Genomic DNA, 18,027 nt, shown 5'->3' on the forward strand with positions numbered 1-18,027 from the left:
TCTGTGTAAAAGACATTAGAAAATTAAATGTCAGTGGCTTGCAGATGAAGCAGGAGTGGCAGTTTTTTCAATGAGTAATAAATATTTGTCTGCTTCTATACAAGGCATTCTGCTAGGAAAAACATAATTAACATTAAAAAGAATAAGTGTATAGGCTCAATTATTCATTACAGTTATCAATCATTTATTACACGAAAAAATAGAGTTTTTAAAGACTCACCGATTTCCTTCAAAAAAAGAGAAATACTAATCTACAAAGCAAAAGAAAGATAGTTTTCCCTTATAGAAGAACCCATTTTCTTTTCCTAGAAAGCATTTCTAATTTTCTCAAATTAGAAAGCCTTTATTATATTTCTTTCTCAAAATAAAACTGTCATTTACAAGATGATATTTATTGTATTTACTAAAATATTTACCAAAAAGCACTTTTTAAAATGTTTCTAGGGACTTCCTTGGTGGTCCAATGGCCAAGATTCTGTACCAATACAGGGGTCACAGGTTTGATCCCTGATCAGGGAACTAGATCCCACATACCACAACTAAAGATCGTACATACAGCAACTAAGAGCTGGCACAGCCAAATATATAGATCTTTTAAAAAAAAAAAATTGTTTCAGGAACTTCCCTGGTGGTCCAGTGGTTAAGAATCTGCCTGCCAATGCAGGGGCCATGGGTTTGAAACCTGATCTAGGAAGATCCTAATGCTGTGGAGCAACTATGCCTGTGTGCCAAAGCTACTGTGCCAAAGCTACACGCTCTAGAGCCAGTACTCTGCAACAAAAGAAGCATCTCAATGAGAAGCTGCTGCTGCTGCTAAGTCACTTCAGTCGTGTCCGACTCTGTGCAACCCCATAGACGGCAGCCCACCAGGCTCCCCCATTCCTGGGATTCTCCAGGCAAGAACACTGGAGTGGGTTGCCATTTCCTTCTCCAATGTATGAAAGTGAAAAGTGAATGTGAAGTCGCTCAGTCGTGTCCGACTCTGTGCGACCCCATGGACTGCAGCCCACCAGGCTCCTCCATCCATGGGATTTTCCAGGCAAGAGTACCGGAGTAGGGTGCCATCGCCTTCTCCGCAGTGAGAAGCTGGAGCACCACAACTAGAGAGTAGCCCCTGCTCACTGCAACTAGAGAAAGCCCAAGTACAGCAAGACCCAGCCAGAAATAAATGCATAAATAAATAAAATTTAAAAAGTTTCTAATGCAAAGCAATTGTTAATTCATTCTACAAATAGTTTGAAACTGATTTCTTAAAAGTCTTTAAAAGCTATCTTACAGGGGAATTCCCAGGTGGTTTGGTGGTTGGGACTCTGCGTTTTTCACTATGGAGGGCTCTGGTTCAATCCCTGGTAGGGACCTAAGGTCCCACAAGCCATGCTGCATGCCAAAAGAATTTTTAAAAAGCTGTCTTATGAGATCATTTCAGTATAATACTCATGTAAACTTTTATATAAGTATTGCTTGAGGCATTTCAGAATATTGATAATTGGGTCATTGAACCCTTTATTAGCATTTGCTTGTGTCTTCTCAATTAGATATTTGTTCAGAAATGGAAATTACTGTTTGGTTAGGCAGCTTCAGGTACCTAGATTTTTTCTCTGTTCTCTTACCTCTCCTTGAAGAGCAAGCCTAACTCCACTTAGAAAAAGCACATAAACACACAGCTTTGCCTCTTTTTCCCATCACAGGACACTTTCTCCCATTTGTTACTTATTTGGGTGGAGTTACTGAAGGCTTCTTTTAAAACACTGATGTTTTCTTAAAAGACTAATCTCTTAGAAGAAATTATACAAAACTGTAAGGTATAACTCAGTTAAAGATGTCCAAGATCAGGTGCTAGAGGGATAAACCCTAGCCTGATGAGGGCCAAGGTTCTGGTACTATAGATACAGAAAGGGAGAAACCAGGACTTAAAGACAAATCACAGAGGATAACTCAGCTTCCTATAAGATTATGCCTGTGGTTGGCTCTGCTCCTGCCTTCAGTCTTTCCCAGCATCAGGGTCTTCTCAGATGAGTCAGCTCTTCGCATCAGGTGGCCAAAGTATTGGAGTTTCAGCTTCAACATCAGTCCTTCCAGTGAACAACCAGGACTGATCTCCTTTAGGATGGACTGCTTGGATCTCCTTGCAGTCCAAGGGACTCTCAAGAGTCTTCTCCAATGCCACAGTTCAAAAGCATCAATCCTTTGGCACTCAGCTTTCTTTATAGTCTAACTCTCGCATCCATACATGACTACTGGAAAAACCATAGCCTTGACTAGATGGACCTTTGTTGGCAAAGTAATGTCTCTGCTTTTGAATATGCTGTCTAGTTTGGTCATAACTTTCCTTCCAAGGAGTAAGCATCTTTTAATTTCATGGCTGCAGTCACCATCTGCAGTGATTTTGGAGCCCCAAAAGATAAAGTCTGCCACTGTTTCCACTATTTCCCTATTTGCCATGAAGTGATAAACCAGATGCCATGATCTTAGTTTTCTGAATGTTGAGCTTTAAGCCAACTTTTTCACTCTCTTCTTTCACTTTCACTGAGAGGCTCTTTAGTTCTCCTTCACTTTTCTGCCATAAGGGTGGTGTCATCTGCATATCTGAGGTTATTGATATTTCTCCCAGCAATCTTGATTCCAGCTTGTACTTCTTCCAGCCCAGTATTTCTCATGATGTACTCTGCTGCTGCTGCTGCTGCTAAGTTGCTTCAGACGTGTCTGACTCTGTGTGACCCCATAGACAGCAGCCTACTAGGCTCCCCTGTCCTTGGGATTCTCCAGGCAAGAACACTGGGGTGGGTTGCCATTTCCTTCTCCAATGCCTGAAAGTGAAAGTGAAGTCGCTCAGTCGTGTCCGACTCTAGCAACCCCATGGACTGCAGCCCACCAGGCTCCTCTGTCCATGGGATTTTCCAGGCAAAAGTACTGGAGTGGGGTGCCATTGCATTTAAGTTAAATAAGCAGGGTGACAATATACAGCCTTGACATACTCCTTTTCCTATTTGGAACTAGTCTGTTGTTCCATGTCCAGTTCTAACTGTTGCTTCCTGACCTGCGTACAGGTTTCTCAAGAGGCAGGTTAGGTGGTCTGATATTCCCATCTTCTTCAGAATTTTCCTGTTTATTGTGATCCACACAGTCAAAAGCTTTGGCATAGTCAATAAAGCAGAAATAGATGTTTTTCTCGAACTCTCTTGCTTTTTTGTGATCCAGCGGACGTTGGCAATTTGATCTCTGGTTCCTCTGCCTTTTCTAAAACCAACTTGAACATCTGGAAGTTCATGGTTCACATATTGTTGTGAAACCTGGCTTGGAGAATTTAAAGCATCACTTTACTAGCATGTGAGATGAGTGCAATTGTGTGATAGTTTGAGCATTCTTTAGTGTTGCCTTTCTTTGGGATTGGAATGAAAACTGATCTTTTCAAGTCCTGTGGCCATTCCTGAGTTTTCCAAATGTGCTGGCATATTGAGTGCAGCACTTTCACAGCATCATCTTTTAGGATTTGAAACAGCTCAACTGGAATTCCACCAGTGTAGGGCTACCCAAGACAGAAGGGTCATGGTGGAGAGTTCTGACAAAATGTAATCCCCTGGAGAAGGGAATGGCAAACCACTTCAGTAGTCTTACCTTGAGAACCCCATGAACAGTATGAAAAGGCAAAAAGATAGGACACTGAAAGATGAACTACTCAGGTCAATAGGTGCCCAATATGCTACTGGAGATCAATGGACAAATAACTCCAGAAAGAATGAAGAGATGTAGCCAAAGCAAAAACAATACCAAGTTGTGGATGTGACTGGTGATAGAAGCAAGGTCCAATGCTGTAAAGAGCAATATTGCATAGGAACCTGGAATGTTAGGTCCATGAATCAAGTCAAATTGGAAGTGGTCAAACAGAAGATGGCAAGAGTGAATGTCGACATTTTCAGTCAGCAAACTAAAATGGACTGGAATGGGTGAATTTAATTCAGATGACCATTATATTGGGCAAAAATCCCTTGGAAGAAATGGAGTAGCCATCATAGTCAACAGAAGAGTCCAAAATGCAGTACTTGGATGCAGTATCAAAAACGACAGAATGACCTCTGTTCATTTCCAAGGCAAACCATTCAATATCACAGTAATCCAAGTCTGTGCCCCAACTAGTAATGCTGAAGAAGCTGAAGTTGAACAGTTTTATGAAGACCTACAAGACCTTTTAGAACTAATACCCAGAAAAGATCTCCTTTTCATTTTAGGGGACTGGAATGCAAAAGTAGGAAGTCAAGAAACACCTGGAGTAACAGGCAAATTTGGCCTTGGAATACGGAATGAAGCAGGGCAAAGCTGATAGAGTTTTGCCAAGAAAATGCACTGGTCACAGCAAACATCCTCTTCCAACAACACAAGCGAAGACTCTACACATGGACATCACCAGATGGTCAGTAGTGAAATCAGATTGATTATATTCTTTGCAGCCAAAGATGGAGAAGCTCTATACAGTCAGTGAAAACAAGACCGGGAGCTGACTGTGGCTGGGATCATGAACTCCTTATTGCCAAATTCAGACTTAAATTGAAGAAAGTGGGAAAAACCACTAGAGCATTCAGGTATGACCTAAATCAAATGCCTTATGATTATACAGTGGAAGTGAGAAATAGATTTAAGAGATTAGATCTGATGGAGAGTGCCTGATGAACTATGGACAGAGGTTCATGACATTGTACAGGAGACAGGGATCAAGACCATCTCCAAGAAAAAGAAATGCAAAAAAGCAAAATGGTTGTCTGAGGAGGCCTTACAAATAACTGTGAAAAGAAGAGAAGTGAAAAGCAAAGGAGAAAGGGAAAGATATACCCATTTGAATGCAGAGTTCCAGAGAATAGCAAGGAGAGATAAGAAAGCCTTCCTCAGTGATCAATGCAAAGAAATAGAGGAAAACAATAGAATGGGAAAGACTAGAGATCTCTTCAAGAAAATTAGAGATACCAAGGGAACATTTCATGCAAAGATGGGCTCAATAAAGGACAGAAATGGTATGGACCTAACAGAAGCAGAAGATCTTAAGAAAAGGTGGCAAGAATACACAGAAGAACTGTACAAAAAAGATCTTCATGACCAAGATAATCACGATGGTGCAATCACTCACCTAGAGCCAGACATCCTGGAATGTGAAGTCAAGTGGGTCTTAGGAAGCATCACTATGAACAAAGCTAGTGGAGGTCATGAAATTCCAGCTGAGCTATCTCAAATCCTAAAAGATGATGCTGTGAAAGTGCTGCACTCAGTATGCTAGCAATTCTTGGCACAGGACATAGCAATTTCTTTTTTAATATATCTTTCAAGTGGTATTGATGCACAGTAAGGTTTGAGAACCACATTGCATGGATCTATCTGTTCATATTGACTTAGATCCATTATTCAGAATCTTGTGGGTGTCTTTAGATTTCTTTAGCCAGTTGCTAATTCCCTACTTGAATTTAACTCATAGTTTTGAATCTAAGTCGTAAGTCAAAGTGATGAGTGACTTTGCTGGATGCCTTGCTGGCATATAGGAATAATAATGGCCATTGAGTTTTCCTTGTCCTTGAGTTTTAATTACTTTTTCAAAGAAGAAAATGTTACTGCTCTGATTCTTCATAAGTCCATATTAATTCAAAATAATTTCTTTCCCTTCAAAAGGTTCAGAAACTATTACTTAAAAGTCTGTGATTGGTTTGTGGGATTAACACAAAATCCTACTAGTCTGTTTTATGCTAGTAAGAAATCCAGAGTCCAAGAAAGTCAGATAGCAGAGATCAGGACCTAGGTATCATAAACCACCAAAGATTCTGGGCATCTCAAGAAATTGAGTCAAAAGATTTTAAATGATAAGAGGTGAACATCAAATCTAAGCATCAGGAATGGCCTTTATTTTGAATTAAATGTTCCTTTTATTTAGTTTGATTATTTTTCCATCCTTATTACTTTGTAAAAACATTATGCATATATTTTCTAGGCCTTAAAATGCCACTCTGCAGGTAGAAACAAATAGCACAACCAGCTGAAGTTGGGGAGGTAGAAAGTTAGAAGTAATTCAGTTTCTCATGTCATTCAGCCATTATGCTTTTAGTTGTTGTTTCATTTTTCTAATGGTGAAAGAGTTAGAACTGATTCATCCATGTGCTCACTTACTTTTTCAAATATGTTTGTGCCCTTTTCCCTGGTATTTCTTGTGACACACAGACTTCTCAGGTTTTAAACTGGCTTGAACTCAAATTTCAGTCTGTAACTGAATTTTTTCCTTGTAGAGTCAACTAGTTTGTAGGAAAGATTCATTTTGATTCAGATGTTTAATGGGAACCTATTACCTGTTGTTACTGGGAAATAAAAAAGATGAATCAGGTTTCAAAGATCTCACAACTGGATGGGGAGAAAACAGACATGTAAATAGCTATAGTAGAACATAAATTCTTTATAGAAGTAAATATTACTTGAAGAGAGGGAGCAATTAATTATACATGCCATGGGATTGAAAAGATTGACTATCGTGGAAGTGAAATTTGAGAGTCTTAAAGGATGAGTATGATTTTGTCAGAAGCAAGGAAGGGCATTCTGAACAGAGGGAATGGCAAAGGTGAAAGCACTGTCCTGGGATTTCCCTGGTGGTACAGTGGATAAGAATCCAGCTGGTAATGCAGGGGACATGGGTTTGATCCCTGGTCCAGGAAGATTCCACATTCCATGGAGCAACTAAAGCCTGTGTACTCTAGAGCCCATGAGTTGCAACTTCTGGGTCCAAGTGCTATAACCACTGAAGCCCGTGTGCGTAGAGCCTGTGCTTTACAACAAGAAAAGCCACTGCAGTGAGGAGCCTGTGCACAGCAACGAAGAGTAGCCCTTACTCACAGCAACTAGAGAAAGCTCGTGTGCAGCAACAAAAACCCAACACAGCCATAAATAAATAAGTAAAAGTTAAAACAATTTTCTAAAAAGCACTGTGATGAGAGAATGCTTACGGAATCTTCATACAGTCTTTTGTAGCTAGACTATAAGATGCATGATTGAAAGTATTGAAAGATATGGCTGAAAAAACTTGACTTCTGAACGCTTGGATTTTAGTTAATAAGCAATAGTGATACATTGAAACTTTTTAATAAAGACCAGGACATGGTAAAATTTATAGAAAGCTAACTCTATCATGTGGAAATTAAACTGAAATGAGAGAGGTACTGGAAGTAGGAAGACGTTTTAAAAGACTATTGAACATTTTCCTATGAAGGATAGAAAGAACTTGACTTTGGGCAGGGGGAGTGAAGAGAAGAAAATGGATTCCAAACACTTTGAAGGTGGGAATACATAAAGATAGTAAATAAATAAATTTGATATGAATTAGGTGGTTAGAATCAGAGACTGTCCTAGTGGAAGAGACCTGAGAATGCATCCCATGTTTGGGGTGGGTGGTATGAAGAGGGGAAAAAAAGAAAAGATGAGGAAGGGTAAGAAGAAAGGGGAAAGAGAAGAGATACAATCATGTAGGATAGAAGTTAAATTCAATATAGAATTTATAATTGTCAGCACCCTGCAGAATGTTGTGCTCACAGAGTATCTGTTGCATAAGTGAACAAATTAACAAATCAAGAAGTCTTTATAGTCTACATTTACTTTTCTAGAGTCTCCCAACTTTGTTATCAAAAAATTAAGGACAAGGACTTCCCTGGAGATCCAGTGGTTAAGACTTCACACTTCCACTGCAGATGGCATGGGTTTGATCCTTGGTCATGTGGAACCAATATCTTTTATGCCTCTCAGCACAGCCAAAAATAAATAAATGAATAAATAAAATGCTGCTTCTTTGGGGTAAAAAGTTAAGGCCAGTTGATGCTGCTGTACTTCTTTTCAAGACCATTCAACTTCTTGGTATATACATAACTGATCATTTATGAAATTCTTCACATATTTGATGACTACGTTTAAATGACCATTTAACTTCATCTGTTCTGACCTGAGCAGTCATAATTTCTTTAGTATTTTCTTGTAGAATTATTTTCATTCCCCTTTCTGTCATTTATCTTCAGGTCTTTTTCTGTTATTCTTGAAAATACCATGGACAGGGGAGTCTGGCGGGCTATAGTCCATGGGGTCACAAAGAGTCAGACATAACTGAGGGTGCATGTACACACACACACACACAGGTCAGACTTGATGAAATGTCTGAGTTAGGGATGAAATCATATGAACTTATATAGAACTTTTTCCTACAGTTCAGTTAAGTTCAGTTTAGTAGCTCAGTTGTGTCCAAGTCTTTGCGACCCCATGAACTGCAGCACGCCAGGCCTCCCTGTCCATCACAGCTCCCGGAGTTTACCAAACTCATGACCATTGAGTCAGTGATGCCATCCAACCATGTCATCTTCTGTCGTCCCCTTTTCCTCCTGCCCTCAGTCTTTCCCAGCATCAGGGTCTTTTCAAATGAGTCAGCTCTTCGTGTCAGGTGGCCAAAGTATTGGAGTTTCAGCTTCAACATCAGTCCTTCCAATGAACAACCAGAACTGATCTCCTTTAGGATGGACTGGTTGGATCTCCTTGCAGTCCAAGGGACTCTCAAGAGTCTTCTCCAACACCACAGTTCAAAAGCATCTATTCTGCACTTAGCTTTCTTTATAGTCCAACTCTCACATCCATACTTGACTTCTAGAAAAACCATAGCCTTGACTAGATGGACCTTTGTTGGCAAAGAAATGTCTCTGCTTTTCAATATGCTGTCTAGGTTGGTCATAACTTTCCTTCCAAGGAGTAAGTGTCTTTTAATTTCATGGCTGTAGTCACCATCTGCAGTGATTTTGGAGCCCCCAAAAATAAAGTCAGCCACTGTTTCCACTGTTGCCCTGTCTGTTTGCCATGAAGTGATGGGACCAGATCCCATGATCTTCGTTTTCTGAATGTTGAGCTTTAAGCCAACTTTTTCACTCTCCTCTTTCACTTTCATCAAGAGGCCCTTTAGTTCTTTTTCACTTCCTGCCATAAGGGTGGTGTCGTCTGCATATCTGAGGTATTGATATTTGATATTGATATTTCTCCCAGCAATCTTGATTCCAGCTTGTGCTTCCTCCAGCCCAGCATTTCTCATGATATAATCTGCATATAAGTTAAATAATCAGGGTGACAATATACAGCCTTGACATATTCCTTTTCCTATTTGGAACCAGTCTGTTGTTCCATGTCCAGTTCTAACTGTTGCTTCCTGACCTGCATATAGGTTTCTCAAGAGGCAGGTCAGGTGGTCTGGTATTCCCATCTCCTTCAGGATTTTCCACAGTTTATTGTTATCCACACAATTAAAGGCTTTGGCGTAGTCAATAAAGTAGAAATAGATGTTTTTCTGGAACTCTCTTGCTTTTTCCATGATCCAGTGGATGTTGGCAATTTGATCTCTGGTTCCTCTGCCTTTTCTAAAACCAGCTTGAACATCTGGAAGTTCACGGTTCACGTATTGCTGAAGCCTGGCTTGGAGAATTTTGAGCATTACTTTACTAGCGTGTGAGATGAGTGCAATTGTGCGGTAGTTTGAGCATTCTTTGGCATTGCCTTTCTTTGGGACTGGAATGAAAACTGACCTTTTCCAGTCCTGTGGCCACTGCTGAGTTTTCCAAATGTGCTGGCATATTGAGTGCAACACTTTCACAGCATCATCTTTTAGGATTTGAGATAGCTCAGCTGGAATTTCATGACCTCCACTAGCTTTGTTCATAGTGATGCTTCCTAAGACCCACTTCACTTCACGTTCCAGGATGTCTGGCTCTAGGTGAGTGATCACACCATCGTGATTATCTGGGTCGTGGAGATCTTCTTTGTACAGTTCTTCTATGCATTCTTGCCACCTCTTCTTAAGATCTTCTGCTTCTGTTAGGTCCATACCATTTCTGTCCTTTATTGAGCCCATCTTTGCATGAAATCTTCCCTTGGTATCTCTAGTTTTCTTGAAGAGATCTCTAGTCTTTCCCATTCTATTGTTTTCCTCTATTTCTTTGCACTGATCTAGTCTTAAGATGGTTTGAGCACATGTCAGGAAGTTAAGACCATCATTCTAGTCCTGGCTCTGCCTGGATTTGAACAAGTAACTTTGGTATTTAACAGTTGAGAAGCCTCAGTTTTTCCTGTGAAATACTGGATTTGGAATTAATAATTTCCAAAATATATCCTAGGATTCAGAGGTAGTAAAATTTAAGACAAAGAAGAGTATGAACGTCAAAGTCATATATTAATTACTTTCTTCACATCTACAAAGTACTTGGCATTTAGGGGATATAGTGTAAACAAAACAGAAAAGGTCCTAACCCTCTGGGTTTTAGGCCCAGTGGGAAGACATTCATTTTATGATTGCACAATAAATATGATTACAAGTTGTTAAATTTTAGAGAAGTAGATGGCACTGTGAGAGAGTATAAGAAGCAGACCTAATTTAGTTAAAAGGTGGATGGATTGAGAGTATTAGGTAGTATTTATACATGAATAAAGTGCGTATTTTTTGTTAACTTGACCATAACCAATATTATTAGTATAACTATATGGTTGGAGAAGTCAGGAAGGCATCCATTTGGAACTGCAAATGTAGCCCCCTTCGGAACTACACTGACCCTTTGATCCTGTTACAGAGTTTATATAAGTTCCAGAGAAATCACTTCTTAGTTGGAGAGGCATTTGCCAAGCTTGGCATGAAGCTGATGTTCTAAGTCTGTGTATGTGCTTTTGTTTTATTAAACATGTCTTATATATTGGGTTCCAATATAAGATATCTTACAAATGCAACTGTGTAGAGGAAAAAATTAAAATACCCTCTTAAGCTCCTGTAATGATATCTGAGAAATCCTTCACAACTCTAAAAAAAATAACCAAACATTTCCAAAGGATTTGAAGTACCCAGAATAAGACTATATTTTTTCATATACTTTCTGAGAATATACTTTTTCATATAACGTATTCTATACAAAAATCTAGTTGAGGTCATCAGCTCCTAAGAGTTTAACATCTTAAATTTATAAGCACTAGAAAAGCTCCAAGTTAAAGAGCACTGGTATCTTTTTCAATGATGAATTATTGAGAAGTAGGTGAATCTCTACATTTGAAGGCCTTGTTTTGTTTTGCATTTGGATAAAGACTTAGCCCACCTTAAAAAAAGAAACAAAAAAAAACCTATAAAGACTTTTTTGTATGTATGTGGCTATGATCTCAGGGCCTCTCTTCTAGCCTTGAAAAAGGTCTGCACGCCAAAATAAAAGGATTCTGGGAAAATTATGTTGATGGTATGAGGGGATATTTCAGTATCTTTTTCTTGTTGTTGTTAAATGAGCTGGATGCTATTATATTATTTGCTTACTTGAATTTGTTCCTGGTTTTAATGGCATTTTAGGGTATCAAATTTATCAAATTTGCTCCTTTTCCAAGAAAGGGAGAGGAATAGACACTACCTTATATGAGTGGGGTGACGAATGTACAGGGGCAGTTGGTTCCAGAGGCTTGCCCTCCACCGCCACGTGTGACGGAATATAACAGTCCAGAAATCTCACAAGTCCTCGGATTCCAGGCATGAGTTCTTCACCGTTAGGAAAACCACTAGATGGTGCTCTTCATCATCCCTTCTAATAACACATCTGTTCCACATAGAATACTTTGCCTAGCCAAAGTTTGGGTTCTAACTAGCTACCTTAAATCTTCAGCATGAGAAATGGAATTATGAGAAATCTCAATAGGCAGACTGTTTGTATTTATATTCAGTCATTTATTTAGTTACAAAATTATTCCATTTTATATGCCGTTGCCTTGTTATCCACAAGCAAAGCTTTGAGACTTTATTTAGCTTAGCCTCCTCATCTTCTTTTTTAGTCTTTTGATCTGTTTACTCTTCTGATTCCTTGGAAATTCTTTCTTCTACTTCCACCCAACCCCTGACAACTTTTCCTACTCTGTGTAGATTGTTTCCAAATAATCTACATCTTATGATAGATAACTGTCTGCCTAGGACAAGATTGTTTAAGGATTTATGTTTTTATGCCAAAGATATATACTTACAGCCTGACTTCTTAGCCATCTTTCCTCCCTCCATACAAATCCTGTACATTTGTGCATAGATCCTGAGAGCAGGAAGGGCATATTTTCCTACTTAAAGTCTTGTTATATTTACAAATAATTAGTGTTTTTTCCCCCATGTGTATGTGTGCTAAGTTGCTTCAGTCATGTTGGACTGTTTGCGATCTTATGGACTGTAGACCGCCAGGCTTCTCTGTCCATGGGATGCTCCAGGCAAGAATACTGGAATGGGTTGCCATTTCCTTCTCCAGGGGATCTTCCTGACCCAGGGGTTGAACCCAGGTCACCCGCATTGCAGGCAGAATTCTTCACCATGTGAGCTACCAGGGAAGCTCTTTTTTTTCCCCTATAGATACTGTTTATTCTCTTAAAACTTCATAGATTTACAATTTGGAAGTTGTTTTTTTTCTGTCATTATTACCACAACTTCTCTAGCAGATGTTATTTTTTGCTTTCAATTTCATCTAAATTAATGCAGTCTTATCTTCTTCCCAGTTAGACTAATACAGGAAAGTTCTACCTTCCCAATAAGATGACACCTTCCTCTCTAATCTTAGAGAATTTTTAAACTCAGAATCAGTATTAAGTTCCATGTTATAGCAAAAAATAAGAGGAAATGAATATATCATGAAGTTATTTTGTTTTTAAGAAGAAATAATCAAATTGGAGGCACTAAGAGAAAAAAAAACCCAAAGATTTTGGCTTTCTTTTAAAAAAAGCAACAAAAAACTTTAGAAAGCTGGGAACCTATTTTTAAATATCTTATTGAAAGACCAAAATCAACATGTGTTTTTAAAAAATACTCTTAATGGTCTGACTAAATGACAAAGACAAAGAAATCATATTAGGAAGTAGGTATTATTAAATAAAAATAATAAAAAGCTGGCCCAAGAGAGAAGAACAAAGAAAATGACAAAGCATATACAAAATGAGAATGTGAATGAGCCAAGGAGGGATCTGAAGACAAACTAAAGGGATCCCCAAACAAAATTAGTCATCAGTTCTTTAAGAAGTTCATAGCTTGAAATCTGTCTCTAGAATTATTGGGACAACATTTGAATAAATGAATTATTTGTGTTATTCATTCATTCAACACATTTACTGAATATCTCTTGTACACTAGGCACAGAGTATGTGAAGGTTAAAAAGAGCCCCAAAATCTCTCTTTCTGTGAGCTTCTTGTTTGGTGGATGAACTCACAATTTAGTTTTGGCTAAAGGAAACATTTGGAGTATTCTTAGCCACCCTTAATTATTTTGAAATAAATACACTAAATATGCACAGAATGTTCTAGATTTACACTGTCCCGTAGTTATATGGTCTGGTGGGAAAATGCAGACAGGTAAACAATGAATTATAAGATAGCAAAATAGGTACTGTAGTTAGGCTGTGTTAGGAGTTGCAGTGACATCACAGAGGAGGGACCTAACCCAACCTTCAGGGTAATGGATGTCTTCCATAGAAGATACATGGAATGGTAGGTAGGATAAGTAAGAGTTCCCCACTGAAGAAGAAGAGTAAGGATGCTCCAGGCAGAAGGAGCAGAGGTGCTGTGAAAGAGGTTGTAGCGCAAAGAAGACTTCCTTCTTTGCAGGTGGTTTGGAATGGAAGAAGTTTCAGGTGCCCCTACAGAAGTGGTTAAGAGATCAGTTTAGAGAGATCGGTTATAAAGGACCTTGTCTACTTTACTGGGAAGGTGATGGGGAACCAGTGAAAGGTTTTAAACTATGAAGTGTCACAAATCATATTTACATCTGATATAAATCATACTGGTGAAAGTGGATGGAAAGATAGCGCACAAGAAGCAGAGAGACCAAATAGGGAGTGTATTTTCGTAATCCAAGCAAGAAATGATGATAGCTTGAATTAAGGTAGATACAAATTCAGACTCAAGATACTGTAGAAGATTAAAAACAACAGGATTGACTGCATCTGAGTTTTAAAGAAGTAAAGAAAAAGATATGAAGCCTCTTATCCCTAAGAATCATTTGTGGGAAAGACCTGAGAGCTATAAAGTAGTGAATTTCACTTCCATATTGGTTACGTAATTAGGAGAGATGGTATATAAGATGAGGCTGAGTACTTAATCAGATTATGGATCAATGAGTTGAATATCAGGAAATCTGAATTAGCCGTGTGATCCTGGACAAATCAATTTAAACGTTCCTACCCTTTAAAATTAAGAACATGGTGCCTTTAAACTGAGCCTTCAGAGGACTCTTAGAGATATTTCAAGAGAGTGTCTTTTCTAGCTGCAAGACTTTGTGATCCATCATCTGCATGCCCTGTTTACTAAGATAAGTTATTATAATGATCAAAGACGATGGTATGTGAGAAAGTGCTTTGTAAGCTATAAAGTACTATATAAATTTATGGTACTATTGTAATTTTAACACTAAGCCCTTTGGTTTAATGCCAAGCATTGGGGCTTATTAAACTATAGTTTCTCAAATAGGAATTGAAAGAGAAGAAAACTGACAGATTATTTTCCGTGTAGAAAAACTCTGGAAGATTAAGTAGATAATAATTGAAGTATAATTGGAATTGAGCTGATTTTTGTGTCTGATATATAAAGTAAGTCTCTTTGTATTATAGGAAGTCTGTGTGTGTGTGTATGTATATATGGTGATGGTAGAAGCTGAGCTAACATTTATAGTCTTGGTTAGAGACCACTGGGGATTAATAGTTAATTGTTCCTTGGAAAGAGTAGCCTGAGACTTGCCAAAAAAGCCAACAATATGCTGGATGGTCTTAAGAAAAGAACTTTTTAGATTAAAAAAAAAAATCTTTACTTTTAAGGTATTAGAATTTTGCTTGTTATTTTTCAGTTAAGATCTCATGTTATTAAAGAGAGGTAACCCAGTTATCTGGGCCATGGTAGGGGGTGATGGAGTTGCACCAGTATGAAACTGTTCTACTTCTTTTTCTTTTTTGGCTGGGCCAGGTCTTAGTTATGGCACATGGGAAATTTGAGCTTTGTTCCAGCATGCGATCTTTAGTTGCAGCATGCAGACTCTTAATTGTGGCATGTAGAATCTAGTTCCCTGACCAGTGATGGAACCCAGGCCCCCTGTATTGGGGGCTCAGAGTCTTAGCCAACTAGACCACCAGGGAAGTCCCAAAGTTTTCTACTTTCCATTATATGAAAAGACAGTGATGTGAGTAAATTATACTAAACAATGAAAAGTATGGTTAGATTTGCCGAATGAATCTTAGTTTTCCAGTAATAGGGGGCCTGAGAAAGGTGAATATAGTCACCTATCTAATGGGCATAGCTACTTAGTACCTACCTAGCAGAGAACCAGGAAGTGGGGAGGAAAATGGTGTAACTCTGAGTAACTAAAAGGCACATATACTCAAAGGCATATATAAACTCATTCACATTACTTGTGGGAGAGGATCCTGTTCAGGCTGTATTTTCTCTTCCTTTAGATACTATACTAGTACAATTAGCTGAGTTACCTGCTCAAGAAGATTATAGATGACATAATAAGAGATGAGTGAGAGAGCAGGGAGTACGAATTTATGTTAAAACTCTAAGAGAGAAGGCAGAAAAATTATAAAATATAGACACAAGAACTTAACACAGCATTCTGAGCTATTAAATGTAATAGAAAACAGTTAATACTATAGCAGCCCTGGGAATTTATTGTGTAGAATAAAAATTGTTCTTAATGGTTATCAATGAGGAGAATTAAGAAAAGTTTAAATAGTATTTAGTATTATTTTTTAAAAAGACATGGAAAGAATTATGATGCAGTTTAAAATTTTAGGAAAAAATGCTTATGATGAAAAAAGAGTTTTTATGTTTAAAGTAAAAATGATCATTAACTGTACAACAAGCACAGTAAAAACTTAATTTGAATTCTTCATTCTCCAAAAATGCCAAATAAATTAAGCTGTTCTAGACTTTCATATATTTATGGTTTTTAATTGTTGATTTTGAGCCTTTCTAAACTATATTTCACATAGAAAATACTTAAGAATTATTTTTGTTATTCCAAAATCTATATAAAAATTTTTGTGGTTTCTAAAATACTGGCTCAGATAAATTAACAAATGGAAAATTTGCAATGCTTTCTAAGAAAAGTCGGGTATTAGTGGGGAGGGCAAGTGGTGGCAGACATTCATATTCTTATCAGAGAAGCAAGTGTGTAAAATGATAGGGTCTTTTTAATGAGCCACAAGGCTTTTGTTTTCAGAATAACTAGTATTTAGATTGTCTTCAATTAACTAAACAAAGCTGTGTTACTAGTATTAAATTTTTGTAAGTACAAAAAATTTTTGAAAGAGATTCCCTGGTGGTCCAGTGGGTAGGACTTAGCACTTTCACTGCAGTGGCTTGGGTTTAATCACTTGTCTGGGAATTATGATCTCTAACTGTGTAGCTTGGCTCTTTCAAAATATTTTTTGTCTAAAGATATTAAGAAATCTGTCTTATGAAATCTAATTTTTAAGATATCCCTAGTTTTTAAAGAACTGGGATTCCTTTATGGAAAAAAATTATTTGAAAAAAAGACATTTCTGCATCATTCTCATTTTGCTAATTTGAACATCTTACCTGTATGTTGCTTTCTTACATGGCTGCCTATTATTGCTGTTAGCTAGAAGTAGGATTTTATGGAGCATATTCTATAACAAAGCAGATGTTTTGAAATATTTTGATAACCATGCCATCGGTATAGTTTCAAAATGCTTCTATTCACCTTAGGCTAAAAAGAGTCAAAAAACATTTCTTGATTGAAGTATATTACTATCCTTGAACTTTTGTGGGATAACCATTTAAAATTTATTGTAATTAATGATTTAGAGTAATTAAATGGCAGATTAGAAATTTAAAATGATTGAAATATTTGTGGTAATAGGTGTGGAGAACATTCTCAGTGGTGAAATTGAAGATTATAAATAGTCTTTATTTGAAATGATTACTTGTAAATATTATAATATATTTTTAATGAGTAGAAATTAATTTAGTACTTAAACCCTTGTATATTTTGCAATTTTGTTTATATATATATATATTTTTTTTTTTTTAATAGTGTTTGCCAGCTCTGAGCCGGTGCCAGGATTCCAAGGGGATACCCTACAACTTGCATTTATTGACCTCAGACAAGTAAGATGTAATAATGTGCTTTTCATTTATTGCTTTCTACCTCTTGCCTTTTTCTTTTCTTTTTTTTTTTTTAACGCTACAGGAATTCTTGTTTTTGCCTTGAAACAACTTTTCTTTAGAGAAGTGCTTCTTTGATAACTAGGTGTTTGGTCCTTCTCTCTGAACCTGTATCCATTCAGTGTCTCAACCTCATCGGGCATTCTTGTTGGTGACTATTTAATTTAGTTGTTATTAGCAAAGCACATGACTAAATACTAACTTTATCCTTTGGTTTATTGATACTTTAAGTTCTTAGTGATTTTATGGTCATATATGAAAATTTGGTAGTATAACATTAGTGTTAGGACCCAAGTTAAGTATAAATTATTACAACCTAAAAAGGAATCCCTTGATTAAAATGTCAGTGTAAAGAATGCTATTTTTATGGTTTTTCTGTATGCCTCCAGAAAGAAGGATAAAACTAATTTTTAAAGGTAATTAATTATGGTGGTGGTGGTGACGTTTACATAATTCTTTTCCAGTCATATAACTCTAAATATAATGACAAATGTGATGATTTTTAAATCTCTTCTATTCTTTTTACTAGTCTTTAACATCTCTACTATATTGTCATTTTCTTTATTTTCTCCATATTACCTTGTCCCATCTCCCTCATAATTTTTCTTCTTATGCTCTTCTTCCTCTTTCCCCCTCCTTTTTCTTTCTTAATCCCAGGATTAAGATGTTTAATCAAGCAAGAGTGTGGAGGAGGGGTAAATCCAAGTAAGAGGGCTCAGGAGTGTTAGGATTGACAACAGGAGTGACTGCTGCTTTTGGCAAGAAGAACCAGATGAAGATAGAATTAAATATCAGCCTATTAATGCTCCCATCCCCTTTGGGGG

General features: G+C 37.5%; 1 protein-coding gene across 18 annotated transcripts in view; it reads left to right on the plus strand.

The window, feature by feature from the left end:
- EXOC6 (exocyst complex component 6) overlaps positions 1-18,027 on the plus strand; it is a 193,710-nt gene that overhangs the window by 138,431 nt on the left and 37,252 nt on the right. For 13 of the 18 annotated variants that reach the window (XM_086378605.1, XM_086378608.1, XM_086378602.1 and 10 more), the window contains one exon: positions 17,073-17,146. In XM_086378605.1, the coding sequence (XP_086234731.1) occupies positions 17,073-17,146 (74 nt within the window). Of the gene's footprint in view, positions 1-617; positions 1,198-17,072; positions 17,154-18,027 lie in introns of those variants that run through there. The other 5 variants (XR_015155644.1, XR_015155645.1, XR_015155646.1 and 2 more) reach the window with 2 other exon arrangements.

Source organism: Bos grunniens, chromosome 26 (genome assembly GCF_055505025.1).
Source record: "Bos grunniens cultivar Pamir isolate PY7600 chromosome 26, Bosgru_T2T1.0, whole genome shotgun sequence".
Taxonomy (NCBI): domain Eukaryota; kingdom Metazoa; phylum Chordata; class Mammalia; order Artiodactyla; family Bovidae; genus Bos; species Bos grunniens.